This window comes from Trichomonas vaginalis, chromosome II (genome assembly GCF_026262505.1).
Source record: "Trichomonas vaginalis G3 chromosome II, whole genome shotgun sequence".
NCBI classification, from domain to species: domain Eukaryota; phylum Parabasalia; order Trichomonadida; family Trichomonadidae; genus Trichomonas; species Trichomonas vaginalis.
Genome location: NC_067204.1, coordinates 3,894,945 through 3,920,733, shown reverse-complemented (window position 1 = coordinate 3,920,733; position 25,789 = coordinate 3,894,945). Strand labels below are relative to the sequence as shown.

Genomic DNA, 25,789 nt, shown 5'->3' with positions numbered 1-25,789 from the left:
AAAATTAATCGATAGACATCTTCAATTTCAAAGCCATAGCAAAATTTATATAAATACAATAAGTTTATTCCAGTTTTTTACATATAAAAAGAAAATATAATAAATTTAAAATTGCATTCCGTTTGAATCTAACAAAACTTGGTTCTCTGATCTCATATAGAGTCCATATGCAATCATTGCGATAGTACTACCAACAATTTGCATCACATATTGAACTGTTGTTAATTTTTGGAAACCTGGAATGAAATAAAGTAATAATAGTGTAAATATTGTCTTAAATGCTCCGAGAAATTCGAAATGAAGTGGTGAAGTTTCAATTATAACTGAATAATGAGAAAGAACGCACCAAACTGCTGTGAAACTGCTGCAGACTATTAAAACAATGCTTACTAATCCAAATTGATATGAATAGAAGCCATTGTTTGGATTAGATTCAAATAAAATTGATGAAATAATCGAAAATATGAATTGAAATGGTAATATTGAAAGTGTAATCTGAGTTCCTGAAACAGAGCATTCAATAGCAAGGTCAGAAGCGTAATTATTTGTGTATGCAGATAAAAAGCACGCAAAAATTATTGTTCCTAAATTAAATAAGCTAAATTCTATTTCTTTGAATGATGCAATGAATGTTCCGAAAACAAATAATAAAAGGAACGGTAATTTAGATGTATTTCGTTTTTTAGATTTGAAAAGATAATCGTAAATGAATAATGTTACAGCGCCTAATGATTTGCTAAACTGAACCATGCCTACCGATGTTTCAACGATAACATATGATTGAATATAATCTTGAAGGAATAAAAGACCCGAAAAGAATAGTCTGCAACTAAGTGGAATCTTTGTGAATCTAGAAAAGTTTCCATTGTATGCTAATAATTCTAATAACAACCAACCAGTCAAGTATTGAAATGCTAAAATTGTTAAAAGTAATTTACATATGTTATAATTAGCGATTGTTCTTAATAGTAGCATAGATACGACAGTTGAAATAACATTGACTGTCGAAAAAAATCTCACAAGAAACGCTTTATTCGCCATCTTAATGACGATTATTTTCAATTCAATCTGAACTTGAATCCGATTTCTTCGATTTTCTCATGAAATACTGCTTTATTTTATAAAAGGAAATGGCCACAGTAGAACATGCTTCATTTGATTAGATATATATGGTATTTATTTGAAAATATTAATCATTTTACCAAAGATATCATTTGATTAAAAATTTATTTAGTTTTAACATTTGAAATTCTTAACAGCCGAAATAATGCTGATTTTGAATATAACGACATCCTCCAAATAGACATCAATGCCATATTTTCTCTGATTATTAAAATTTAAAATTCAAATTTAGTTTTAACATGATAAATCTATTTTAAATCCCATATCATACACATTGAACTGGAATTGAAATTCAAAAAATTTATTTGAATATCAATTTTCATATTTAAATTAATATTGATTTTGTCATTTTTCAGATTCTTGAGAATATTTTGGAAATTTTAAATAACTAATTATATCGTATTTTGCATAAAGTTTCAATGTGCTCTCATAAAATTCTCGTATTGAGCAATTTTAGATTTTGCTTTTAAGTGTACGTTAATTTTTAAATTTTATATGCAAAATCTTTATCTTCGGGCCGATTCTAAAAATCAATACAATGTACATACTCTTCACGAAGGGATTGACTGGGGGTTAGTCCAAAAAACTGATCCAGCAATGCTTCGAGAGACCCAGGATTACGATTCGATGCAAGAATTCATTAACAGCTTTACTTTTGCAAATTTAAATGACAACGATCGTCGAATGTTTGGAAATCCACTTTGTTCACAACTTATTGAGAACTTACAGACAACAGTTAAATACATGTTTGATTGTCAGGATTATTTATTAGACGAAATACACAGATTAAAGCAAACAAATAGAGCAATGAAGAAGAAAATTAAATTATTATATGATTCAAAGGAAAGAGACCAAGCACTTTTGAGAGATGCTTATCATGAATACGAAAAATGCCCTGTATGCGGCAAAAAGTTCCAGGCACTAAAGTATGTCGATCAGCATATCCAAAAAGTACATCCCTCTCATATCGACGCATGGACATCTTTAAGGGTTGATCATCCTCTTCCTCAAAAGGCTGAAGCAGAGAAGTTAAAGAAGGAAATTGATATGCTCAAAACAACATTGTTCGAACAAACCCGTGCATTTACTGCAACAATGGAGAAATTCAGACTCCACGCTCAAGCAATACATAAACACGATGAAGAGAAGGCAAAGACTCAAGTTCCTAAACTCGACTTCTACGAATACAACCCGAAGATGCAAACACAACCTCAGCCATTTGAAACTGTTAAATCTCGCATTCCATTAACTCAGAACGTTCTTACAGTCGAATTTGATAGCAGCCTTCTTACAAGCTCTGATGAGGGCGTACTTGATATTGACGAAGAAATCAGAAAGATTAATAAATCAGTTTCAAAGAAAGTTAATGAAATCAGACTTGGTCATCCAGTTAATTATATCACTCCAAGGCAGACAGCACAGATACTCGATTATCAAAATGAAAAGTATCAGAGAATCAAGAGAGCAGCAAGGAAACAACTTCATAATGATTTTCCACTTCAAACGAAAGAAAAATCGAAGAGTCAAGAAAAAAGCAAATCATTGAAGAGCTCATTAACAACAGAAACAGAAAAAGATCAAGAGAAACCACTTGACCAATCAAGACCGATCAAACAACAAGCTTCATTAAGTTCTTTGTCCAATTCTACTCTTGCTTCGTATTCTAATATGAAAGCAAAAGAATCACAATCAAAGAAATCGATTTCTAACTCATCATTATCCACTCACGAAGATGATTCAATTTCAGATCAATTTCTTGTCGATGCATAATTTTTCGAGATATTTCTTTTGCATCTTGTTTGTATGTATAATAAAATTATTTGATATGTTAGTTATGCTTTTTATTTTTGTTTCATTTTTACACTCATAGTGCTCAAGTTCAGATTCTTTACCCGATTAGATAATAAAACAAATATCAATAACATACTCATACTATCTGAAATGCAAATACCTAAATAAACAGAATTTGAATATTCGTTAATTTGATTAACGCATATATAAAGGTCAACCTCAAGGGTGTCGACTTCACACACACAGAATAGTTTGGTAGTTATACTTACAAGGTTAAACTCAAGATAAGGATATGAAATCATTTCCGAAAAGCAGAAAAATTAAAATCTGCTTTGTGCAACCTAGAAATGTCTCAATGAACTATGTTTTGATCGATTCCAATTTAATCAATCTCCGATGATAGCAACCTTATGATTTTGGGAATGACAATTTGACAACTCAATGAAAAAACGAAATCTCATAATAAAATTGCTCATGAATAAATGATCATTAAAATTAACATGATAAGATTTGTCAAATTTTACGCGTGAGGTGGCAGTTTTTTGTCAGCCAAACATTTTTTTTTCGAAAACTATAAAAAAAAATGGGCTTCGATATACTTAAGTCAATCAGGCCTGTTCTTGAATTAATGCCAAATGTTCCACGTCCAAACAAGATGGTTCCAATCCGCAAGCGGCTCTTCTATACATTTGCTTCTTTAGCTTTGTATTTGATCTGCACACTTGTTCCACTTTATGGTGTACAAAAGACAGCAGGTGATGATCCAATGCAGCACCTCCGTATCCTTACAGCTTCTTCTAAGTATTCTCTTATGGAATTCGGTATTTCCCCAATCGTTACTTCAGGTATGATCCTTCAGTTCCTCTGCTCTTTCGGCCTCATCAACAGAAACCCATCTGACCCAGAGGCATCCGCTCTTTTCGATGCTGCTCAGAAATTGGCCGGTATCATCATGACAGCTTTCCAGGCTGGTAATGCTATCTGGTCCGGCGAATACGGCATCCGTGGCGAAATTGGCTTCGTCAACGCCGCTCTTATCATGACACAACTTGTTTCATCCGCCATTGTTGTCATTCTTCTCGATGAACTTTGCCAGAACGGCTATGGTATCGGCTCTGGCATTTCCCTCTTCATTTGCACAAACATCTGCGAAATGATCATGTGGAGACTCTTCTCATTCAACCATTACTCCATGGGCCGCGGAACAGAGTACGAAGGCCTTGTCATTGCTTTCTTCCATTACCTCTTCACACGCAAGAACAAGCTACGCGCACTCCGTGATATTGTTTTCCGCCCACAATTACCAAATCTTTGCCAATTATTCTCAACAGTCATTGTTTTCGGTGCTTGCGTCTACTTCGACCAGATCAAGATCAACATTGGCCTCGAAACAACAGTCAACCGTGCCCGTCCAGAGCCATTCGAGATCAAGTTGTTCTATTGCTCCAACACACCACTTATCATCCAGTCTACAATCCTTTCCCAGCTTGCTGGCTTCTCCCGCACCATCTACTTCCACTGGCCAGAGTCTCTTGCCACACAAATCTTCGGTGTCTGGCGTTCACACAACGGAATGTCCTATGACTACTCCACACCAGTTTCCGGCCTTATCTACTACTTGACAGCACCACAGTCCATCCAACAAACAATCCACGACCCACTTCATACAATTATTTACCTCATTTTCTCTCTTTCATCCGCCGGCTTCATCTCATACTACTACCTTAGATTCTCCAACCAGGCACCAGCTGATGTCGCTGAAGCCCTCAAGAAGCAGCACCTTACACTCAAGGGACACAGAGAAGACCAGAAGAGACTCGAGAAGACACTTTCTCGCTACATCCCAACAGCTGCAGCTCTCGGTGGTATCCTTGTCGCTCTCCTCTCATTCGTCGCTGACTTCTTGTCTGCATTCGGATCTGGAACAGGTATCATCCTCGCTGTTTCTATCATCAACCAGTTCACTGCTGAACTCTCTAAGGAAATGGCTGGTGATGGACTCATCGGTATCCTCAAGAACGCCGCTGGTGCTCGCTAAGACAAATTATTTTTCTTTTTTTTATATGATTTATTTTCTCAAATAAATATAAACACACAACACACATATTTATAAATTACTTCTTATTTTTTTTAGAAAATTATTAATTTTATATTTTTCATGAAATAAATTGTACTATTAAGTTAAAGAAAAGCACATGTAAAAGAATTCTGGCAGAATACAAGGTTAAATTCAGATTGCTAAGCTAAAAATTTGATATAGAAAACGAAATTTGAATTTCAATTTGTATTTTTCATGTAATAACCTTTATACATTTTTCAAAAAGTAATTTGAATGAGTCAAGGGTTTTCATTTAATGCCATTCTTTCGTGATTTCTTCTTGAAGATATTGAAATAAATATAAGATTGAATAAAGTATGGATTCAACAATCTTATACATTGTTCTATTTTATAATAAATGTGTTGTTCTAACCGTTTCTAAATGTACCAAAGAGTTGTTCACTTGAATATAATATTTGATAATGATAGTCCGAAAATATATCAGTTATAAGATATTTCAAAACAGTATATAGTTCTATAGTACAAAAGATACAATATACTTTCACAAAGAAGATATATGCATCTAAAATCAACTTATTATGCATTTGATAGTAAACATATTCTAAATTTTAGATGCTAACAACTATATGTCATACTACATTATGCTCGACCTATCATATTTGGGTTATGATTTAGAAGCTTAGGATGTGAGAATCCCTCATGAGGATTTTTGTTCTGTTTATTATTTTTTTTATGAGTATCAGCGAAATACGAGAAAAACATTATGCTGATGCTAAACATTTATGGGATGATGACTACTTCGAAACTAGCCCTTACAAGAAGTCTATTAAAACAGTTAATTCAGAAAGTTTGAGAATATTTCAGCTTGAAAATGAATATAAAGAAGCAGAATCAAAAACAGGTGCTATAACTAAGCAAGCAGAAGATTACGTAGTAAAACTTGAAGAAAAAGCTGCGCTATATGCAGATGAAGTTAAAAAACTCGAAAATCAATTAGATCAATACAAACAAAAGAAAGCTGAATTCAAAGCATCAATAGAATCAGAAATAAAATCAGATAACAAGACATTTGATAAAGCAGAAACAGTTTTAGAACAAAGAATTCAAACAGCAAATGATACTATTGCAGATTTAACACAGAAAATCAATGCACTTGAAAAACTTATTACACTTAGAATGCCTGAAGCTCAAGAACTATTAATACAACTAAGAGCGTTGCTATCTGCTCAATCTAAGGAATTATACTTCATGGAACGGAAAATGAAGAACGAGAACTCTGGAAAGCTCACAGAGAGAAAGAATAAGAACTAATTTTATCTGTTTATATAATTATATTTTGTTTTTTTAATATTAAATTACTTCTGTATTGCCATTATTTCGTGTAATGCTATTTTTAGATGTGTACTAACCACCCGCAATTCTATTATAGAGTTATTCTTGATTACGTTATTTTTTTTATTTTTATTCAGTTTTTTTTTCTTTTTATGAAATTTCCATGGTTAGTAAGTCAATCTGAATTAAATCAATTGGTCATAACATCACCTAAAATACCATTCGAATCATATGAGTTTAGTATTACAATGTCTCACTCAAATTCAAATAACTCGCCATTTGATTTCGCTTTAAAATGCCATTCAAAAATTGATGTTCCGTTCAGAATCATAGCAAATATATCAGTTGTTCATCCAAAAGGACCTGCTTATTCATCAGTTATCGCAATACCAGCACAATTTTCAAAAATTATAAATAAAGTAGTTATTCAAACAAATATGTATCTAAACTTACTAACAGACTGCAAATTCTTTTCAAAAAATTGCGTTACTTTTGAAATCGAAATAAGTTATCCTCCAATCTACGATAAATCAGTCATTCCATTAGTTTCAATTTTAGACAAACAGAAGTTATATACAAATATCCTTGATGAATCATATTTATTATCACAAGAAGAAAAAGATTGGATTTATTCAGCATCATTTTCTATTTTTAACTCTGAACCAAGTATTATTCATGTTAAAACATCTTTAATCATTATTAGTAACGTTAAAGACATAGCTAGTTTAGAAAATATATTTAAAAAATACGGAAATCCTCAAGTTGCCAAATACTTAGTAATTACAAACTTTTCAAACACGAAGCTACTTCACTTTTGCCTACTGCTTAAATGCATGTTTCCAGAAAATTTCGTTTTAATTAGACAAAAAATAACAAATCCAGAACAATCAGGGTATTCACAACAACAAATCGATGCTTTACTAAATCAAATACCCTTTGCCGCTATAATAGATGATTCTGTGTTTGTTATCGCAGGAGGATTAGTTCCATCACCAAATTTCATTGATGAAATCGAGAAGAATGACTTTAACAGGCTAGACACAATAAATAAATCATTGGATTCACATCCAGATCCAGATATTGAGTGGTATCAAGAAAATTCTGGAATTTGTTTTGGAAAACTTGCAGCGGAAGCATTTTTGAAGAAATATAATTACGATCTTTTGATTTGTACTGGAAATTTGCAATCATTTTGGCCATTTGGCTTCGAAACGAACTTTGTTCAAATTAAACATGGATTTACAATGTTTATTGATTCAACACATGAATATTGCTTTGAACAAGTTCCAGAGTAGCTTTTGTTTGTTAGGGTTGTTTTTATTAAATTTTTTCTAATCAAATTTAAAACGGAATTGTTTGCTTTGTAGATGAATTCTTCAATAGATGATATGTTACAAATACCAAAATGATATAATATAAGAAATAAAAGTCCATATGGAAGATTAATGTTTTAGGAAGATGAGTTTTTGTTGTATTCTTCAGAATATATAGTTCATTTATTGAATACAAATTTATAACAGATAGCAATTCATGAAATGAATATTGCAAAACTTATGTTTTCAATAAATCAGATTTTTCAATAATTTAGACTGATAACAAAAAGAGGAAGAAAATCACATCTTTATTAAATATTTTAATAATGATGATTATAGGTGCACTTAAAATATTTTTGACAAACGATGCGAAGTATAATTGAAAACTAACCTTAAACATAAGAATTGAATGTCACCTTACGGGCTTAAGTTCACCCTTAAAATATTCAAAATTATTAGTGAAAAAACAAATACAAATTTGAGCTAGATTTTGTTCATAAATTTATTCGGATTTCCAGCTATTTAGTAAATCAGAATGGGAATGTTTTTGCTGTAAAATCACTGATTGAAATATGAAGCATGTTATATGTAATCACACTCAAGGAATTATCTCTGATTTTCCAATTCTTATTAGTCCATATGGCTAGCCAAAACAACAATGATGAATACCTAAGTTACGTATGAATTAAATGTAATCGATTCTATGGAAATTATGTAACCTAATGCCTTTTTGCATACAGTGCAATTGAAAATTCTGCAAATGCCCAAAAACAAGAAACTTTAGCAGTCAATACTTTTGATTTAATGAAACAATTTTTTGAGTCAAATATGGAATATTTAACTCTTTCAAATGTAACAGTTCCTTCTCCTGATTTTGAATTCGATTGAATACATGAATCAGTAATAGCCAATGCACAATTATCCCTTGCAATCTGAAACATATATACTGCAATGTTATTTAAAATTACGCAATGATCAACAGTAGTATTGTGCCAACAAATAAATAGAATTTGATCACTGTCTGTTCCGCATTTATTTCCAATAACATTGCAATAAGAAACTGTTTGTATTTCTGAAGGAGTATTACTCTCAAACATCAGAGAATAACTTTCAATTTGGTTGTTTTCTCTGAATGTTGAGAAATTACAGGAACCTGATTTTCCATTAAGGCGATTAACTATTGATGAACAAGAACCGCATTTGTTGTAAGTGCTATTGATATTCTTAATTTGGACATCACCAGATTCAATTAGAAATGTTGCATATCTTTCTGATTCATTTTCTCCGCATTTTGAAACTGAAATATCAAAAGCATAGTTTTTATTAGTAAGAGAGTCTTTAACTTCTTGAACAAATACATTACATTCTCTCTGTGTAATTGATTCGGAATGAAAATTTCGTTGTTGAACAAAATGCCCATATCCTCTGCAGCGATAGTTAACAGAACCACCATCTGTATCGGACTGGCATCTAGTAAATACGGAATCTTCAATTAATGTGTATATTTCGTTCAATCTAAGGATATAAATTGCACCGTTTTCTGTACAATTTTCAAAAATGCAAACAAAAATGTAATAATTGTTAGAACTTAGTTTGTCATATAATGCAGTTCCATTCTGAGTTCGATCAGTTTTATCTATATTACCAAAATATTCAGACCAGCTGAATCTTTTTGCGTTTTTCATTCTTGAACCGCGTCTCTACCAATTTATATGGTTGATTAGATATGATGATAGAGAACTTTTTCTTTTCTATGTATTTGATTTATAAGAAATTCAGAAAAGATTGTCAAATTGTTTAAGGCTATACTTACACCCATCTGATTTATATTCAAATTTTTGACAAATGGCGTAAAATGTCATTGAAAATTAACCTTAAACTTCTGAATTGAAGGCCATTTCATAAAGGCGTAAGTGCACCATTAACAAAACAGAAAAAAATGTTTTTATATTTCAAATTACAAATAAAATAAAAATATCATATATTTAAACAGCTTGTTGGATTACAATGCCTCTTCGAGGAGCAGCAGTGATGTATTCAATATTAGGATCATTAAGGATTCCGCTGAGATCTTTAAATCTGTTCTCAATAAATTGAAGCATAGATTCAATTGAAGGAGCTTTTTCTGTTTTAGAATGCTGAGATGCTTGATTTGATTTTTCTAAAGCTCTGTTGTAAATTGTTTGAATTGCAGACTTAATTTCTGCAAGTTCTGTATTCTTGGCTTCGACTCTCTGTATATCTTTGTATAATGATGTCTTATTATATTGATTTAATTTCTTTGCTTGATTAACTCTTGCAAGACCATCATTAAGCTGCATAGTACGGTCAATTAACAAAGCTCGTTTGGTTTCCAGCTCTTTATTGAGCTCCTGCTCTTCTGTACCAAATCTAGACATTAATTCTTGGAATTTTTCAACATATTCTTGGCGAGTAGCTGCCAAAGATTGATGTCTGTTAAGTATAGCTTCTACATTCTCGAAATTACGTGATTTATTGGCAACAGCCTGTAAATAATCTGCACAAGGCTGCAATTGCTCTAATTTAGCCTTTAATTCATCATTTTGCTTCTTGAGTTCTTCTTCTTCAACAGCTAATTGCTCTAACTCAGCTTCAATCTCTTTTGCTCTCTGTTTTTCTTCTTCTTCACGACGTCTTGCCTTTTCTAATTCACCACTATGGTGTTCAGTAAAAGTACGGAGATTTGCCTTTTGAATATCAAGAGTATGTTGTTTTTCATCTAATTCTTTCTTCTTTCTTTGGAAATTTGTCTTCCAAGCTTCGAACTTTGTTCTTGCTTCTTCCAGTTCGGCATTCGTCTTTTCCATTTCTTGCTTTTTCTTAATTAATTGTGGAGATAACGATGGAAGTGCAAGAGAATTTTCGCTCGTTCCGCCAAAGCGTTCGAGATACTTCTGTTCGAACGAACTCTTCTGTTTAGTTTGTCTTGTAAGGAATGTATGATCCATATCTGACATGAGATAGGAATAAATTTACAACGTATTTTTCGGCACTTTACAAAAACGTGACATGAAAGGAAAAATTTTATGACGATAGAAGAAGTTTGGCTGGAAATTTTTTTTAGTCCTAATGGCTGCACCCATTCAGAAGGATTTCGAGAATTTCGCATATGAATTCGGCGAGCACTGTTTTAAATTCAATACCCACGAATATTACAAGAAGTTTGTTGACGAATTAATCCACGATATCGCTCAAGATTTAACTGCACCACAGCTCCATGAAATCCAGCAGATTATTGACAAGGCTACTGCTACTCGTATCAAAGAAGAAAAGGCTGGCGATGTAGAATTCTTGATCCACCGCAAAGCCAAGAAACTCGGATCATCCGACGACGATGATTCTTCCGATGATAACCAGGCTGACCTCTACGTAGATTTCATGTAAATTATTAATACATATTTTATTTTTTTTTTATACATTTTCGAGAAATTTTATAAATTAGAAAAGTTTTAAAATATTTGAATATTCAAAGAGTTTTCGAATACCCCAAGAAGACTTAAGTTTTCTAGGGAGCTAATCGGGTTAATTTCAACCCTTTTACGAGCGAATAGAAACGGCAAATTTTTTATCTCTGCAATAAGATTATAGCGTGATGAAAAACAAGAGTCAAAAGAGTATCAGACGAAGTTTAATAATGAATAACAAAATACTAAAGAATTAATAAAATAAACAAATAATTTCTTCAAAAAAGAAATTATATGTATAGGTAGGCAATAGCTGCAGCAAGAATTAAAACAACAATAGCTAGTATTGTCGTTAAATTTTGACTTCTTTGGAATTTAAGAATATCTTTCTGATTTTGACTCTTAGCAGCTTTGATGGAATCTTCAGCTGCTTGTTTCATATATTTGTTCCTTTCGTTAACATATTTAGTAAGTGATTCTGGATATTTTGTTGTTTCCGACATAAATCAAAAATGAGGTATAAAAAAGATAAACAAAATTTAATTTAAGTGATAATTCATATATATAAATCGAAATAAAAATTTTGTACTGTCCGACATCGTTCATCGGTTAGGATAAGCGGTTCTCATCCGCTGGAGCGGGGTTCGACTCCCCGTGTCGGAAAACTTTTTTTATTTTATTTTTCTCCTGTTTTGAGTTTTCATTTTTTCATTTGAATGATACTAAAAATTTATGAAAGACTATAGAGAGTATGCAATTTGTAAACAACTGCTACAGGTTTATGGTCCTAGGCTTGAAACAATCTTCAGATATTTTCGCCTTGTCGCCTTATCTACTATTGCCGGTGAAAATTTTCATGGATTATATATAAAATGGCTTGATTTCTATCCTTTTATTGACAAGCAATGCACTTGCAATGATTTCGTTTATAGATTTGCAGTTTTTCCAAATTTTATTATATTTTTATTTAATATTGAGTATTAAATGTAAAATGTATCATTTAAACTGTAACTTCGTTAGGTTAAGTTTAGCCTATGTACTATTTTCTCTACAATCCATATTATTTTTGTTGAATTTGTATATTAAGAATTGTTATTCTTTTTATACCTATATTTGAACCTATATTTCCACTATGCTTCACGCTATTAAACATCATAGTTTCTTGTCGTTAGCTAAGATGTTCATTTCAAGGATGAAAAAATGAAAACTCAAAACAGGAGAAAAATAAAATAAAAAAAGTTTTCCGACACGGGGAGTCGAACCCCGCTCCAGCGGATGAGAACCGCTTATCCTAACCGATGAACGATGTCGGACAGTACAAAATTTTTATTTCGATTTATATATATGAATTATCACTTAAATTAAATTTTGTTTATCTTTTTTATACCTCATTTTTGATTTATGTCGGAAACAACAAATTAATGGTGCTTATTACTTTCCTTTAGTTACTGTGTTCTATACTGACATATGGATCAATATTGCATTATAATATTTTCTTATGTTTTAATTTTAATTTAATTCATAATTCATTCTTGAGTTTTTATTTCTATAGTATCCAGACAAAAGTCTTACGTAAAATATGTTGTATGCAAACCATATAATCATGCTATCAATTATATCCATCAGAAGTGGCAAAAAAGTAAAGCCCTGAATGAGAAAACATTGATGATTTGAATGCCATTTTTCTTCAATAGGAGTTGGTTTTTTAATGTCTCTTCATAGCATCTAATAGATCTTTATGCATATTATCAATAGATCCTATTCAAACATTAATATGCTTTAAACATAAGAAGTTACAACTAATTTTTATCACTCATCTATTGAATTAAAAAAAAGAGGGGGGCACAAACTTGCCCAGTGAGGTGAAGTGAAAAGCGACATGTTTACATGTCAGAAATGTAAAGTGTCAGATTTGAAACAAAGAATGGATTAATTTATTATTATATGATAGAGAGATTTGGTAAGTTACTATCAAATTTGTAAGTAAGGGAAGAAAAAGTAAGAAAGAAAAAAAATTTAAAAAAATAAAAAGCCACTCGCTTCGCTCGCGGTTGACAAAAAGAACAAATTCGAAAAATAATTGTATGAAATTACGAAACTAAGCCGCGAGCGAAGCGAGTGGCTTAAGAAAAGAACAAATTCGAAAAAAGATTGTATGAAATTACGAAACTAAGCCGCTCGCTTCGTTCGCGGCTTAAGTAAACAACATATTTCAGATTATCGATACTAAAAATTTTTTTATTTTATTACATTTTTTTTTTGCATTTTTTTTAAAGCTTCTTAACTTAAATCATGGAATGTCTCAAAGACAAAAGTAGCATACAGCATGTAAAGCTAAAGAAAGATAATCATAATTAATACCTTAATTTTTAATATTACGCATTTTTAGGTGCAAAATTTGTTGTGCATGAAAAATAGCGTGACTTCACTTTTGACAAAAAGTGACACTATTTCTAATGGTTTTGTCATTTATTTGTCAGATTTATAAATGGATAATAATGCTGTAAATCAGATATTAATTAAAAATATTTAAGATTTATGTTCGAATTGAAAAGCAAAATGATATTTTTTTTAATTGAAAAACGTTAATATCTGATATTTTGAAGTTTTTAATATTTGTTAGTATCTTAAATTATTGAATGCATACGTTTTTTATGTTCTCAATTTTAAAAAAATTGTGAAGAATTTTTTTTTTGGAGATGGATGTTTAATATTTGTGAGTGAGAATGCAAGCAGGAGTTTGGTACTTTAAGGCTAGGTTGAGATAGATTTCCCATTATATTATCTGTGAATATATTGTTTGAAAATTCAAGATATAAAAATATATTATCAAAAAATTTTATATTTTTAAATACAATAGGGTGGAAATATAGTACGATGAGATAGCAATGATATATTTTATAATGGGAGGTAATCTGAAGATAAGTAGCAAATTTTATGCGATTTTGATTGGGAGTTGGAGGGTGTGAGTACTATAGCATGTAATAGTATCTCACACCTCCAATTCTTCCTATGGCGCCGAAAAATTTTTGGTGAAATGCGACGACATTTCACCAAAAATTTTCGGCGCCATATAGAGAACTATAGTCTGCGAGGTACTGATTCTATCTATGTACCTCGCAGACCATAGTTCTCAGCCAAAATGGCTAATAATTTGAGAGTCTATATGATAATGTAAAAGTTAAAACATTCAAGTATTTAAGTATTTCTTTAAAATATTAAGTTTTTTATTTTTCCAATAAAATTCTAATATCAAATATTTTTATTTAACGATTAATTTTATTTAAGGGTTTCGTTTTGCGAAAAAAACGTACAATACGCAATTTCGCTAAAAAAACATTTAGCTAGCAATTTCGACCTTTGACTCCACTCAAGACGTCACTTTTTTAATTTTGCGGTATCATATTTTTGGAAAATCTTTATGAATATTATATAAAAAGTCTCTTTAATATCTATATTTCATATTTTTATCGATTTTAAAAGTTTTTGCGAAAAGTATTCAATTATTTTTGCTATTTTGTCGGGTAAATGTCAGATTTGCGACATTTTCTGATATGATATTCAGATTCTACGTTGATAATAATGCTTATAGAACCCTCTTGCTATTGTGTCAAAATTGCGAAACCGATAGCAAAAATATCTCGCAATATTAAAATTGAGATATTGAGTGAATTATGCATTATAGAGATTAAAAATCTGATTTGTGAAAACATCTCATCAGTTTCTAGCTAATTCAAAAATCTTTACTATTTTATTCGATTAAAATGAAAAGGGAATAGTTTCATTATGCTTTAAATGACAGCCTTATAATATAATCATAGTTTTCGCTTAATATGCAGCATTTTTTTTTCGAAATCTATGGTCAATGTCCTAAATACTGATTGCTTTGCATTCATATCTCTTACATTTTTATACCCACATCACTATTCATTGCTATTCCTATCTTTTTCATTTTTGTTTGTTTCTCATAATTTCTCAAAAAACATGATAACTTGATATTTGTAGATATCATACTTTATAACGTAAATAAGAACTTGACCCATTAAGAAAAGCAGTAATGAAAAGAAAATCTGAAATTCATAAAAATTACAAGTTTCTGATGACAATTAGCTTAATTAAACCAGGTACAAGATTATATAATTGTATTTTCTATCCAATTATCCATATAATATCTTATCCAGAAAAAATAACTTGATCAATACCAAATGATTTTTTAACTAGTAAATAAAGTATTTTCTTTACACACACATTGTATATCATAGTTTTTTTTTGGTTTCGCAAAACATCCAAAAACAAATATGCTATAAAAGTGACAATTTTAGCAAAACGAAACCCTTATTTTATTTATATTTTTATAGTTTTTTTTAAGAAAAAATATTGTTAGGGTTTTATGGATTTTCAATTAATATACAAGATAATTCATGAATGTATATATTTCCAAGTTTTTAAGGATGCAACACTTTATATTTGTAAACTGTCAAAAGTGAAGTCACACTATTTTTCATGCATTACACAAAATTTAAAAACATTCTAATACAATAGAGCAGTTTCCAAAAGTAGCATACAGCATGTAAAGCTAAAGAAAGATAATCATAATTAATACCTTAATTTTTAATATTACGCAAGTTAGTATCTCTAAGTTGGGTACTGTGGCACTGCGCGCCTCCGTACACCACTTAGCGGTTTTGACACTTTACGAAACCAGTAACGTATATTTTACAACACAACCATAACACCAACTTAACCTTAAATATTTACAAAACCATCTGACACATAAACGACTTCACTAACGACTTCACTAACGAATTCACTACCGTCCTCACTAAATAAAAAATAACCTTATTTTTATTTTTTTTAAATTTTTATTTCATTACAAAGACATGTCTGACTACATTTACTATGACTCTTTCCCAGAACGTTTCCGTGAACTATTCAAAACTCAAGTAAAACTGAGAAACATGCATTTTAACAAAGACAGACCCATTGACGATGAAAGAAACCCTGAATATATTATAATACCTTATGATGCTAAATTTATTGCATACATTCCTTATGGACGTAGAGGAACGAAAACTATTTCAACAATGACGAAAAATTATTTCTGGAGCGATGAAGAAAATTGCCTTATCTACATAAATGCATACTTAAATAAAGCTACATATTGTACAAAAGAAGGTTGGACTGGATTTGAGCTCTACATATACGATGACGATGGAAACAGACGTTGTGTATACCCATACGATAATATGTACCATTGTTTTCATCAAGCATTAAACGAATACATAGTCAGTAAGGGTCTCATTCCTGTTGAGTAGATATGCTTTATTTTTGTTCCCACATTTATTTAAAAATTAATGATATCACCACCCTCACACGTATGAAAACATAGCGCAAAAATAAATTTAGGTGAAGTGGTGAGATCTCACCTGTTTTTTCACCTCTTTTTTCACCCGTTGAATTCATTACTTTATAACTCTCTTCCTTGGTTTCTTTTTAGTTGCTTTCTTCACGTCTGTCTCCAACTTGACTGTCTTTCTTCTTCGTCCGTAATGATACCAATTACTTCCACCAGTCAATGGGTCAAATGGTCTTTCGTAAGGGTTTCCATACATTCCATAGGGACCATACGGAAGAACTACTGGTGGAGGAAGAGTTCCATCGACTCTATTTAAATGCATTGTTTCACCTTTCATCTGGTCATTAAAGTCTTTTGCGTGTTTTGCAAACTCATCGTCCTTTCCTAAAGCATTTTCTGACTCAGTCGCAACCAAATTGGATGCTTTATTTATGAGTCCTATTTTATTTAATCTTAACTTCTTTGCAACCCAGCCTCCAATCTTTCCTTTATTTGCATCTAATGTCTTCGAAACTCTTCCTCCACTCATTTTATTTACTGCGTCATAAGCTCCAAGTGCTTTTGCTCCAAATGCTAATGCTTTTGTTCCCATTGCGCCTAAAGCTGCCCAAGCTACCATTTACACCATATTAAAATCATCTCTCTTCAATATTATCTCATAAAAGTTCTCGTTACTGGAGAAAGTCAATGAAACATAAACATTCTCATTCATAAACTTCTTTCTTATATCATCTATTCGCTTCAAAATGTCTGAACAATTGCTAACATCTTCTACAACAGTTATTTCATCATGAATGACCTTCAAGAACAAGCTCATTTAATATGCTATTAAAATCATCTCAATAATGAGTCCATCCTTTCCATCTTTAGGTAGCACAACATCTTTCATTGAAGAAGGTTCGACAAGTCTTATGTTAAACTTACTGACAAAGTTTGTTATACTATAATGCTTCGGTGGCGAATACATGTAGTTTGAAAGACATAATATAGATTCTTCAGCAAATTCACTTATACTGGATTTTATAACAATGTTCTCACGAGACCAAATACCACCAATTGACAATCTTGTAAGCAATCCTGCTGAACCTTCAACTGTAAACGTCGATGGTAACATTCCACGAAGGTCATCTATTGACATCTTTGAGTCACTGAATTTAAATATTTTCTTAAAGCAATCGTCATTATCTAACCATGCAATAGCTTTGAAGTTTTCATTCGAATATACATCTGCTTCATTAAATGTAAAACCTGACTTCTTTGCAGAGATGACTTTAAAATCTATTGAGTTTGTTTCAAAATTATATGCTATGCTAACTTCTGAAGGTAATGGATGTCCTTCCGCAGTCAGTTGTTCTCTCACTACCGTTTGAAGCTTTGTGTTAAAAACTTTCATGTCATCTCCTGTGTCTAGGTTCACATACACAGCAACAGGAAAACTATCTTGCTTCTTTGTTTCATCATTATACCTCAAAACATTAAAGTTCTTCAATAATATTGTTCTTCCTGCTGGAATACTTCGAACCTGTCTGATTTCAATAGCTTTCTCACCTCCTACATACTCTACCCAGTGCCTTGGATATTCATAAGTATACTGACTTTCTTGAATTTTGGTAGGTTTCATCATAACGTGTTCATAGTATATCTTTATACTCTTGTCAGTTAGACTCGGTGCTATGTTCTGAATATTTCTGACTTGCATTTTTAATGGAGATAAAATGAAGCATTTAATACATGACGTAGATGAAGACATGAATGAAACTACAGACAAACTTAACTCTTCTCTCATTCTTCCTTTCAGTAAGGACTATGAGTTCTGTTCAAATGGCGTTTATTTCTATTGTGGAAAGATGGGTTCAGGTAAGACATTTAATTTAATTCGTCATATACTCATAACAGAACGTTTAGGAAATGACTCATATTATGACCAAATCATTATATCAGCAACTTCAGACTCTATGGACTCAACAGCGAAAACATTTATGTCAAAAGTTCAAGCCTCTGTCGTTAAAGTTCCAGACAGTGAACTCATTGAATTTCTTCAACGTTACATTCGACGTAAGAGGAAATATTATGCCATCGTTGAATTTATACAGTCAGGAATGCAAAAGACTTCTGAGGAGATGGAAAGAATTATTGACAAACACCACTTACGTCAGTACTCAGGAGTTTACGATATGAAACGACTGACAAACTACATTCTATCAAAACTTTCAAAATACCCCTTCAAAAAATATCCTTCAAACACTCTGCTCGTTTGCGACGACTTCGCTGGTAAAGGTTTAGTGTCAAAACCAGACTCACCATTAGCTAATATCATTACTAAAGTCAGACATTACCACTTAACTGTAGCAATACTTATGCAAACATGGAGGTTTTTAGCTTTAAACATAAAACGTCTCATAACTGACTTCGTTATCTTTCAAGGTTTCTCACGTTATGATATTGAACTCATTTGGAAACAGTCAGGTATAACATTACCTTTTGAAGAAATTTGGGAAGCATATAAGTCTCTCATCTCTCCTCGTTCATACCTTGAGATTCATATCATGACTAATACCATTAAAGTCAAAAATATTCCATGGGAACGACCAACATTGTTTTAAAGTTTAACCTTCAATTGACTGATGGTAAACAAATTCCATGCATCTCTGTCGCCATTTCTGTTAATATTTTTGCTGTCATTCATATCATCCACTTCTCCATCCGTTAGCTTTTGAGGATATGCGTTAGAATAGCTGTTCTTAAATGAAGGCTTTTCACCTTTGAGAGCATAAACTCTATAACTTTCTGCATACTTTATGTTTGAACCTCCTGAGCCATCATTGACATAAATTTTTATAGGCTTCCACCCTTTGTTCATGTTCCTGCTTCTTCCCTTAGCTCTTTTGTTCAGTAGTTCTACATCTTTATACACAGCTCCTGTCTCAGTGAATTCAACAATATTTTCATTCGTTAGCTTTACATTCAAACCCTTGTCGAGTATATTGTTCATTTCATACATATAAAAGGTTTTTATTCTATATGAAATGAGAAGCAAATCCATCTTAGCTGGTGCCGTTAATGTTCCAATTGAACCAACATCAAATGTTGACTCACGAACGACAAACAATATTGTCATAAAGAACTATAGTTCAGAGTGTTTGAAAGAAAAAGAACCAGAACTGAAATCCGTGAATTTAAACTCAGCTTCAAACGCTAACGCTACATCAGATGTTAAGTTAGAGTATCCACCACTGGACCAAGTTCTTTCAAGAGAAGCCAACGACAACCCTTACACAAATGTTCAAACAAATCCTTCAGATAACGTAGACCATTACCTTCTTCAGTTATACCAAACAATTTTACTCAAAGACGATAAGAAGCTTTTGACAAATCTTATAAGCAAGAACCAAATAATTCTAACAAAGGAGGACCTTGAAAATGTTATATCACGAATAACAGGGAAACAATGTGTCATTGACTATCTCGACCCTGAAATCGAATGCTGTGGTCAAACGCCACCATTCATGAAAATAGGTAACATCCGCATCATTGAAACACCAGGAACTACAGGAGTTGAGTTTAAGTATAAATATTCGAATGAATATACAAAACTTTCAACAGAATATAAACTTTGTTTGAAATATGTTTTAGTAAATTAAAGCAATTTGTAATATCTATCCAAAACTTCTTCAACAGTATCGAACTCATCTTCATAATGCAAACCTAATCTTATTGACTTGGTGCAGTTTTCACTAACACAATATAGCGCTTTGCGCTCGGCGCCTTTGACGCCTTTTTCTGTTCTCTTGACTGACATAACTAATTCATTTGTTTCATCAAACAGCAACAACCAAAGTTCATGACCTAATACATAACATTCATACTTTATATTTTTAGCTCTGAGTTCTCTTGTAAGCTGTTGCATTTAATATTTTCTAAAAAGTCAACTTCAACAGTCATTCGCACTGGTGCCTTCAGTTCTACAGGCTCGCCTTGAAAGTCAACAAGTCTGAATTGCATGTCTTTCAAATTATGAGGACTAATGCGAATCCATTTACCTAAATGAGTTGCTATGACAGGAACGTTTGGAATGAACATTGAATTGACTGCATAACAGAAAGACTTATATTCTACTGAACCTTTACTATTAACTCCTGAAATGCCTGTGACATTAGCTATTTTAGACTCAATGTACAAACAATTACCATAACATACGTATGGAACAGATTTCATCTCAATCGTTTTGTCAACACTTTTCAAAGGAAATGTCATATGGTATGCACCCAGAAGCAATTGAACTCTATGACTCATTCGTGTTATCTTAAACTCCTTTGCATAACTGAACTTCAAAACTCCTGCAATAAGTTTAACATTCATTAAGTTTTCTTCGTTATCCTTGTTTATTGTAGTATTTATGAGAGCATTTAACACTCCAGCTAATGTTTCCATCTTATATTCTACATTATTGTGAAATCTTATTTCGTGCTTCTTTCCATCTATTTCAAACTCCATGAAATCTGTTTCATCTGTTATGACAAAAGTTGCGATAGTATTGAAGTCAACAACTCTGAAAGCAAGTGCTTCATTCTGAAGACCTAAGTTTGTTTGTAGCTTTACTATTCCGTATTCGTTTGGGTCTGTACTTTGCAAATAGAACAACATTTTATTCTCATTAAAATATGACTATTGCTGCATATGCGTATGAAACAAATGAAGCAAGAAGAGCACATGAACTAGTAAACGAAAACTCAACTTTAACCATTGAAGGCAATGATTTAGTCATTGACGATGGAAAAACTAAAAAAGTCATTGATTTCGATACTTTTAACACTTATGACCCATTCATTACAACAAGCAAGGTTCCTATCATAAATGATGGAACGGTGCAATATATAAATTCTACAGTAGATGCCTCATTAGTGAAAGTACTGAATGTTCTCATTGAATTGTTAAAGAGCTTTCGATTTGACGACAACATTAAATGCTTAAAGAATTTAGTCATGAATGAGAAACAAATTCTTGGCGTTGCTGGTAGCAGTAATGATGTACACCTTATGACATTAGAATATTATAACGAACATAAAGATGAACTGAAAGGAGAGAAGGGTGACACCGGACCTCAAGGACCACAAGGAATACAAGGAATACAAGGAATACAAGGACCTCAAGGCGAAAACGGTTTGGATGGAAAGGATGGAAAGGATGGAAAAACTGCTAAATCATGGATATGGGACCTTATAAATACTGGTTTAACAGCTGCTTCATATGGAGTTCTTCAATACCAAATCGGAAAGATATGGGCAGTACTTGGTGAAGAAGTTTTAAATGACGTTAAAAATGCTTTGAACTTCATTTCAAATGGTTCGGATACTATTAAAACTTTATCTGGTTGGATGCAAGAAACAAGGAGTCAAATAGATACTGTAAGACGTATAGCAAACAATGCACGTACGGGATTGGATACTTTACGACAAGCACAAAATACACTAAAGGAAGCAAATGATATTCTTGGCTCAGTATCAGACATGCATGAAGATTGGCTTAAAGGTATTGACAAATCTTTAAAAAATCACAGTCAGTCTATTGCTGACTACAAGAAAAGTATAGATTTTTTACATAGTGCTATGGACGTACATGATGGAAGCATAAGGAACTTACTTAATGCTAACAATAACTTACCAGGAACTATTAAAGCATTTATAAAGTCCTTTGTAAAACCCGGTGCTCTAACATTTAGGTCTTTGAGAGCAAGAGCATTGAAGTCAAGAGATGCAGAAACTCCAACAGAAGGAACTGAAACAACAGAAACTCCAGAAGAACCACCAAAACCAACAGCTAATGAAATATTGTTCGAATATTTTCCAAGGTACTCTGTTCTCATTGCATACATTCAAGAAATACTTAAGAAAGCAGACTTGACTTTAGGAGATGATGAAAGTTCTGTATATCTTTCGTTCCAGTTTCAAATAGCAGAACTTTTGAGACAGATATGCTTAATGTATGACAACATCTCTGATTTCACAAGATATGATGACGACCATGACCCCGAACACGGTGAAGAAGAAGTTTTACAAACATCCATTAAGACAGGAAAGGTTTTAACACAAAGTCTCATTATTGACACCAAAGATGGCGAAGTGGACGTTCTTCAAGAGCTGAAGAAAAATACTTCTTCGGGAGGTGGTGGTAGGCATGAACTTGAAATAAATGAGATAGAAGAGAAATTAGCCGAAAAAGCAGATAAAGAACATAAACACAATATCTCCGATATAAATGAACTTCAAGCTACATTAAATAGTAAAGCGGACAAAAATGAACTTGACGCAATGAACAAAGTTTTGAAATCTCATAAACACAATATCTCCGATATAAATGAACTTCAAGCTACATTAAATAGTAAAGCGGACAAGAACCATGTTCATTATATAACTTCAGACGAACAGATTATAACGGACTACCATGGATATTTAACACGAAGTGATGAAGCGAAGACAAAAAATGTTAATGAAAGAAGATATAAATACATTCGTGCTAAAGGTTATGACATAAGCTGTACTGTACAGTATGATGTAGCTAAAGCACCAGAAGCATTTGGTTATACCGGTGAAATTTATGCCTCTACTTTCAATGTTAACGGTGTATTAGTTGAACCAAGATTTACTTTGAGAGTTAAGGCAAAAATAACGTTTGAAGATGCTATTAAAAGTAAAGCTGACAAAGTTGAACTCGAAGCAATGAACAAAGTTTTGAAATCTCATAAACACAACATCTCCGATATAAATGAACTTCAAGCTACATTAGACAGTAAAGCTGACAAGAACCATACACATAAATCCTTCACTACTGTTAGAGCAGACGACATAATATTGAACTTTGACCTTGGTTCAAGTGCACCATTAGAAAATCCAAGTACAAGCGTAAAAGATACTCTTAACAGTTTAGATAAGAGTTGCAGGAACATTGAAAGTCATGCCAGAAACTTTGAAGCATATGAACTACCAACAATGTTAGATAAGAAAGCAGATAAAACTTATGTGGATGCAGAACTAACAAAGAAATTTTCGAAACCAGATACAATGACATTTACAACAGAAATTATAAATGGTGAACCAGCAACTCCATTTGAATTTGTTAGAGGTCTTCAACCAGATACTTTTGAATTTTTCTTGGATAATTCTATTGAACTAACATTACATTATAAAAGTGGAACAAATGCAACATTTCATCCGGGAGATACATTCCAAATGGTATTTAATGACATAAGTTCTTTAGAATATGTTTATAGAGTTATGAGCATATATGATTTAATATATCCTATAGGAGCTGTTTATACGTCTATGAATCCAATAAATCCAAACACTTTATTTGGTGGTAGATGGTATGAAATAGTTGACAGTTTTCCATTCTACACTAATACGCAGTCAATGAAGATGGGAGGTTCAAAGAAAATAGGTATTGAAAACCTTCCTTCACATATGCATAGGTTCAGTGGAAGAACATCTGTGGAAGGAAACCATTCACATTCAATAACAAAAAGAGGTTATATAAATCTTGCAGCGGGTTCGAATAGACAGGGAATGAACAGATATGATATCTCAGATGACCCCAAAGATGTTAGCACAGGTATTTTCTGTGGAACTGCAGGAAATCATACACATGTTGTAGCTGGTATTACAGACCCAGCAGGTAATGGAAAAGATTATATGCCTCCTTATATAACAATGCACGCTTGGATACGAGTTGGTTAAAATCTTTAACTTTACATAAATGAGCTTGAAAGAAGTATTCGAACAACATCCATGGAGGTCATTTAAGAAGTTCAATGAAGCTGCAAAGAGTTGGGGATTTACTAACAGAGCTGAAGTGAAAAGTTCTTTGACAAAAATGTTGTACATCAAACAAAAATAAACCCTTACGACTACTTTTTACCAATTTACTCCAACACTCCTGACGCATACCAATTTGACACTCTCATTCAAAGCAGAAAAGGAGGACATAAACCATTCCTCATCTTCATAAATGTTAACACTCGTAAAGCATATGCATATCCAATGAAAAATAAAGGAACTCGTGAAGTGTTAAGAGTTTTACAAAAGTTTGTAGCAGAACATAACCCAAGTACTTTAACATCAGACCAAGACAGTGCATACCTCAGCAATGAAATCACAGAATTTCTCATTAAGCATAACATAACTCACTACACTACTGAAGACCATAACCATAACATACTCGGCATCATAAACCGCTTCATAAGGACTCTCAGAGATTTAAACCAAGAGCGAGACTTTACCGAAGAAACAATGAAACATTTTCTCGAAGTATATAATTCCTCAACACATTCTACAACAGGACATACACCAAATTCAATGACACAACAACAAGAAGAAAAGTATATACAAAAGAAACGAAGCCAAACACAAAATATCAGAAATTCAACACAATTTACCCTCATTCCTGGTACAAAAGTTCGTGTAGTTCTTGACGACAAACCGTTGACAAAGAAACGTTTAAGGTTAAGTCGAAATTATTATATTGTAGACTCTACGCAAGGTAATGGATATCTTATAAAAGCTGCGACGACTCTATTGCGTTTTATCCTCGACATAAATTAGTCGAAAGTAGTAATGGCAAACTTGCTGAAACCATTGACGAAGCAAAGCGAGGAGTGGTTATTGAAATACTTGGCTATAACACAAACGATGACACTTATAAAGTAAGATATGAAGGAGGCGTTGAAGATGTTATACCATCTAAGAACTTGAGAGAGTCGAAGCCAACACATCTGGGACCATTAGAGCGGGAGTACTGGAAAGACAAAAATATGCCAGAAAGAATAAGAAAATTCTTCTAAACTTTTTCATTAGATGTAAATCAGACAAAAATATAATTTAGGTGAAGAGGTTAGATCTCACCTGTTTTTTCACCTCTTTTTTCACCCCGTGAATTTTCATGAATTTTCCCGAAATAAAAAATAAAGTTAGTTTTATTTTTTTTATTTTTTTATTTTGTATAAAAGATATGATTTCAACAATCGGCACAACAACAATTCAAGCCGCGAACGGCGGGACTCTGTCCACAACAACAGCACCAAACTCGTTAGTCATGAATCCTACGTCAATGTTAGTAGAGATGAAAAACTTCATTCCTTCTTCATATACTTTCGAAACAAAAATCCAGAAGATAAAGCAAGAACTTTTAACAAGTAATTTAGACTGTAGTGCGAAAGATGAAGAAAATGAAGAATATCTTTATGAAATGCAGGACATTATTGACCATTTACCCAAATTGCCTGAAATCCAACAACAAAAACTCACTATTCCTGAATTCGACGAAATTGAAGTGAAACCAACTGACTCAGTAGAAATAAAGAAGTTCATACGTAAAGTAAATTATGAATTCCTTGGTTTTC

General features: G+C 32.3%; 18 protein-coding genes, 2 non-coding genes and 1 pseudogene across 21 annotated transcripts, besides 4 other annotated features; 13 read left to right on the top strand and 8 right to left on the bottom strand.

Moving 5' to 3' along the window:
• Window positions 1-105: 105 nt before the first annotated feature.
• On the bottom strand, window positions 106-1,041 carry TVAGG3_0481850 (carbohydrate transport; the record flags this gene model as incomplete). The annotated part of the gene is made up of 1 exon (XM_001303675.1): window positions 106-1,041. One exon carries the CDS (start codon window positions 1,039-1,041, stop codon window positions 106-108), a length of 936 nt encoding a protein of 311 aa, XP_001303676.1.
• A 576-nt stretch (window positions 1,042-1,617) lies between these two features.
• Window positions 1,618-3,005, top strand: TVAGG3_0481840 (zinc finger, C2H2-type family protein; the record flags this gene model as incomplete). Its single annotated transcript, XM_001303674.1, has 1 exon — window positions 1,618-2,892. One exon carries the CDS (start codon window positions 1,618-1,620, stop codon window positions 2,890-2,892), a length of 1,275 nt encoding a protein of 424 aa, XP_001303675.1.
• A 463-nt stretch (window positions 3,006-3,468) lies between these two features.
• On the top strand, window positions 3,469-5,017 carry TVAGG3_0481830 (SECY/SEC61-alpha family member family; the record flags this gene model as incomplete). Its single annotated transcript, XM_001303673.1, has 1 exon — window positions 3,497-4,951. The coding sequence occupies one exon, from the start codon at window positions 3,497-3,499 to the stop codon at window positions 4,949-4,951; it is 1,455 nt and encodes a 484-aa protein (XP_001303674.1).
• Window positions 5,018-5,399: 382 nt separating this feature from the next.
• TVAGG3_0481820 (prefoldin family) lies at window positions 5,400-6,344 on the top strand (the record flags this gene model as incomplete). Its single annotated transcript, XM_001303672.1, has 1 exon — window positions 5,705-6,283. One exon carries the CDS (start codon window positions 5,705-5,707, stop codon window positions 6,281-6,283), a length of 579 nt encoding a protein of 192 aa, XP_001303673.1.
• A 112-nt stretch (window positions 6,345-6,456) lies between these two features.
• Window positions 6,457-8,134, top strand: TVAGG3_0481810 (phosphoprotein phosphatase protein; the record flags this gene model as incomplete). Its single annotated transcript, XM_001303671.2, has 1 exon — window positions 6,457-7,599. One exon carries the CDS (start codon window positions 6,457-6,459, stop codon window positions 7,597-7,599), a length of 1,143 nt encoding a protein of 380 aa, XP_001303672.1.
• Window positions 8,135-8,336: 202 nt separating this feature from the next.
• On the bottom strand, window positions 8,337-9,302 carry TVAGG3_0481800 (uncharacterized protein; the record flags this gene model as incomplete). Its single annotated transcript, XM_001303670.1, has 1 exon — window positions 8,337-9,302. The coding sequence occupies one exon, from the start codon at window positions 9,300-9,302 to the stop codon at window positions 8,337-8,339; it is 966 nt and encodes a 321-aa protein (XP_001303671.1).
• A 112-nt stretch (window positions 9,303-9,414) lies between these two features.
• Window positions 9,415-9,541: a mobile genetic element.
• Window positions 9,542-9,602: 61 nt separating this feature from the next.
• On the bottom strand, window positions 9,603-10,595 carry TVAGG3_0481780 (DUF4200 domain family; the record flags this gene model as incomplete). The annotated part of the gene is made up of 1 exon (XM_001303669.1): window positions 9,603-10,595. The coding sequence occupies one exon, from the start codon at window positions 10,593-10,595 to the stop codon at window positions 9,603-9,605; it is 993 nt and encodes a 330-aa protein (XP_001303670.1).
• A 105-nt stretch (window positions 10,596-10,700) lies between these two features.
• TVAGG3_0481770 (translation initiation factor eIF3 subunit family) lies at window positions 10,701-11,089 on the top strand (the record flags this gene model as incomplete). Its single annotated transcript, XM_001303668.2, has 1 exon — window positions 10,708-11,022. The coding sequence occupies one exon, from the start codon at window positions 10,708-10,710 to the stop codon at window positions 11,020-11,022; it is 315 nt and encodes a 104-aa protein (XP_001303669.1).
• A 243-nt stretch (window positions 11,090-11,332) lies between these two features.
• TVAGG3_0481760 (uncharacterized protein) lies at window positions 11,333-11,545 on the bottom strand (the record flags this gene model as incomplete). The annotated part of the gene is made up of 1 exon (XM_001303667.1): window positions 11,333-11,545. The coding sequence occupies one exon, from the start codon at window positions 11,543-11,545 to the stop codon at window positions 11,333-11,335; it is 213 nt and encodes a 70-aa protein (XP_001303668.1).
• An 88-nt stretch (window positions 11,546-11,633) lies between these two features.
• On the top strand, window positions 11,634-11,705 carry TVAGG3_0481750. Its single transcript has one exon. It is a non-coding gene; the product is annotated as a tRNA-Glu (tRNA).
• A 578-nt stretch (window positions 11,706-12,283) lies between these two features.
• Window positions 12,284-12,355, bottom strand: TVAGG3_0481740. Its single transcript has one exon. It is a non-coding gene; the product is annotated as a tRNA-Glu (tRNA).
• A 522-nt stretch (window positions 12,356-12,877) lies between these two features.
• Window positions 12,878-13,442: a mobile genetic element.
• A 2,113-nt stretch (window positions 13,443-15,555) lies between these two features.
• Window positions 15,556-15,666: a mobile genetic element.
• Window positions 15,667-25,789: part of a mobile genetic element that runs on past the window's edge.
• On the top strand, window positions 15,923-16,357 carry TVAGG3_0481710 (uncharacterized protein; the record flags this gene model as incomplete). The annotated part of the gene is made up of 1 exon (XM_001303666.1): window positions 15,923-16,357. One exon carries the CDS (start codon window positions 15,923-15,925, stop codon window positions 16,355-16,357), a length of 435 nt encoding a protein of 144 aa, XP_001303667.1.
• On the bottom strand, window positions 16,505-17,017 carry TVAGG3_0481700 (protein of unknown function, DUF4107 family; the record flags this gene model as incomplete). Its single annotated transcript, XM_001303665.1, has 1 exon — window positions 16,505-17,017. One exon carries the CDS (start codon window positions 17,015-17,017, stop codon window positions 16,505-16,507), a length of 513 nt encoding a protein of 170 aa, XP_001303666.1.
• On the bottom strand, window positions 17,216-17,791 carry TVAGG3_0481690 (uncharacterized protein; the record flags this gene model as incomplete). The annotated part of the gene is made up of 1 exon (XM_001303664.1): window positions 17,216-17,791. One exon carries the CDS (start codon window positions 17,789-17,791, stop codon window positions 17,216-17,218), a length of 576 nt encoding a protein of 191 aa, XP_001303665.1.
• Window positions 18,147-19,001, top strand: TVAGG3_0481680 (protein of unknown function, DUF4106 family; the record flags this gene model as incomplete). The annotated part of the gene is made up of 1 exon (XM_051235870.1): window positions 18,147-19,001. The coding sequence occupies one exon, from the start codon at window positions 18,147-18,149 to the stop codon at window positions 18,999-19,001; it is 855 nt and encodes a 284-aa protein (XP_051093694.1).
• Window positions 20,266-21,042, bottom strand: TVAGG3_0481670 (uncharacterized protein; the record flags this gene model as incomplete). Its single annotated transcript, XM_051235869.1, has 1 exon — window positions 20,266-21,042. One exon carries the CDS (start codon window positions 21,040-21,042, stop codon window positions 20,266-20,268), a length of 777 nt encoding a protein of 258 aa, XP_051093693.1.
• On the top strand, window positions 21,060-21,333 carry TVAGG3_0481660 (organellar and viral DNA polymerase type B; the record flags this gene model as incomplete). Its single annotated transcript, XM_051235868.1, has 1 exon — window positions 21,060-21,333. A coding segment is annotated over one exon (274 nt), but the record flags the coding sequence as incomplete, so codon positions are not given.
• TVAGG3_0481650 (organellar and viral DNA polymerase type B) lies at window positions 21,381-22,339 on the top strand (the record flags this gene model as incomplete). The annotated part of the gene is made up of 1 exon (XM_051235867.1): window positions 21,381-22,339. A coding segment is annotated over one exon (959 nt), but the record flags the coding sequence as incomplete, so codon positions are not given.
• TVAGG3_0481640 (keratin-associated protein family) lies at window positions 22,707-23,414 on the top strand (the record flags this gene model as incomplete). Its single annotated transcript, XM_051235866.1, has 1 exon — window positions 22,707-23,414. A coding segment is annotated over one exon (708 nt), but the record flags the coding sequence as incomplete, so codon positions are not given.
• TVAGG3_0481630 (ATP binding) lies at window positions 23,856-24,128 on the top strand (the record flags this gene model as incomplete). The annotated part of the gene is made up of 1 exon (XM_051235865.1): window positions 23,856-24,128. One exon carries the CDS (start codon window positions 23,856-23,858, stop codon window positions 24,126-24,128), a length of 273 nt encoding a protein of 90 aa, XP_051093689.1.
• On the top strand, window positions 24,148-24,934 carry TVAGG3_0481620 (annotated as a pseudogene). Its single transcript has one exon. A coding segment is annotated over exon 1 (787 nt).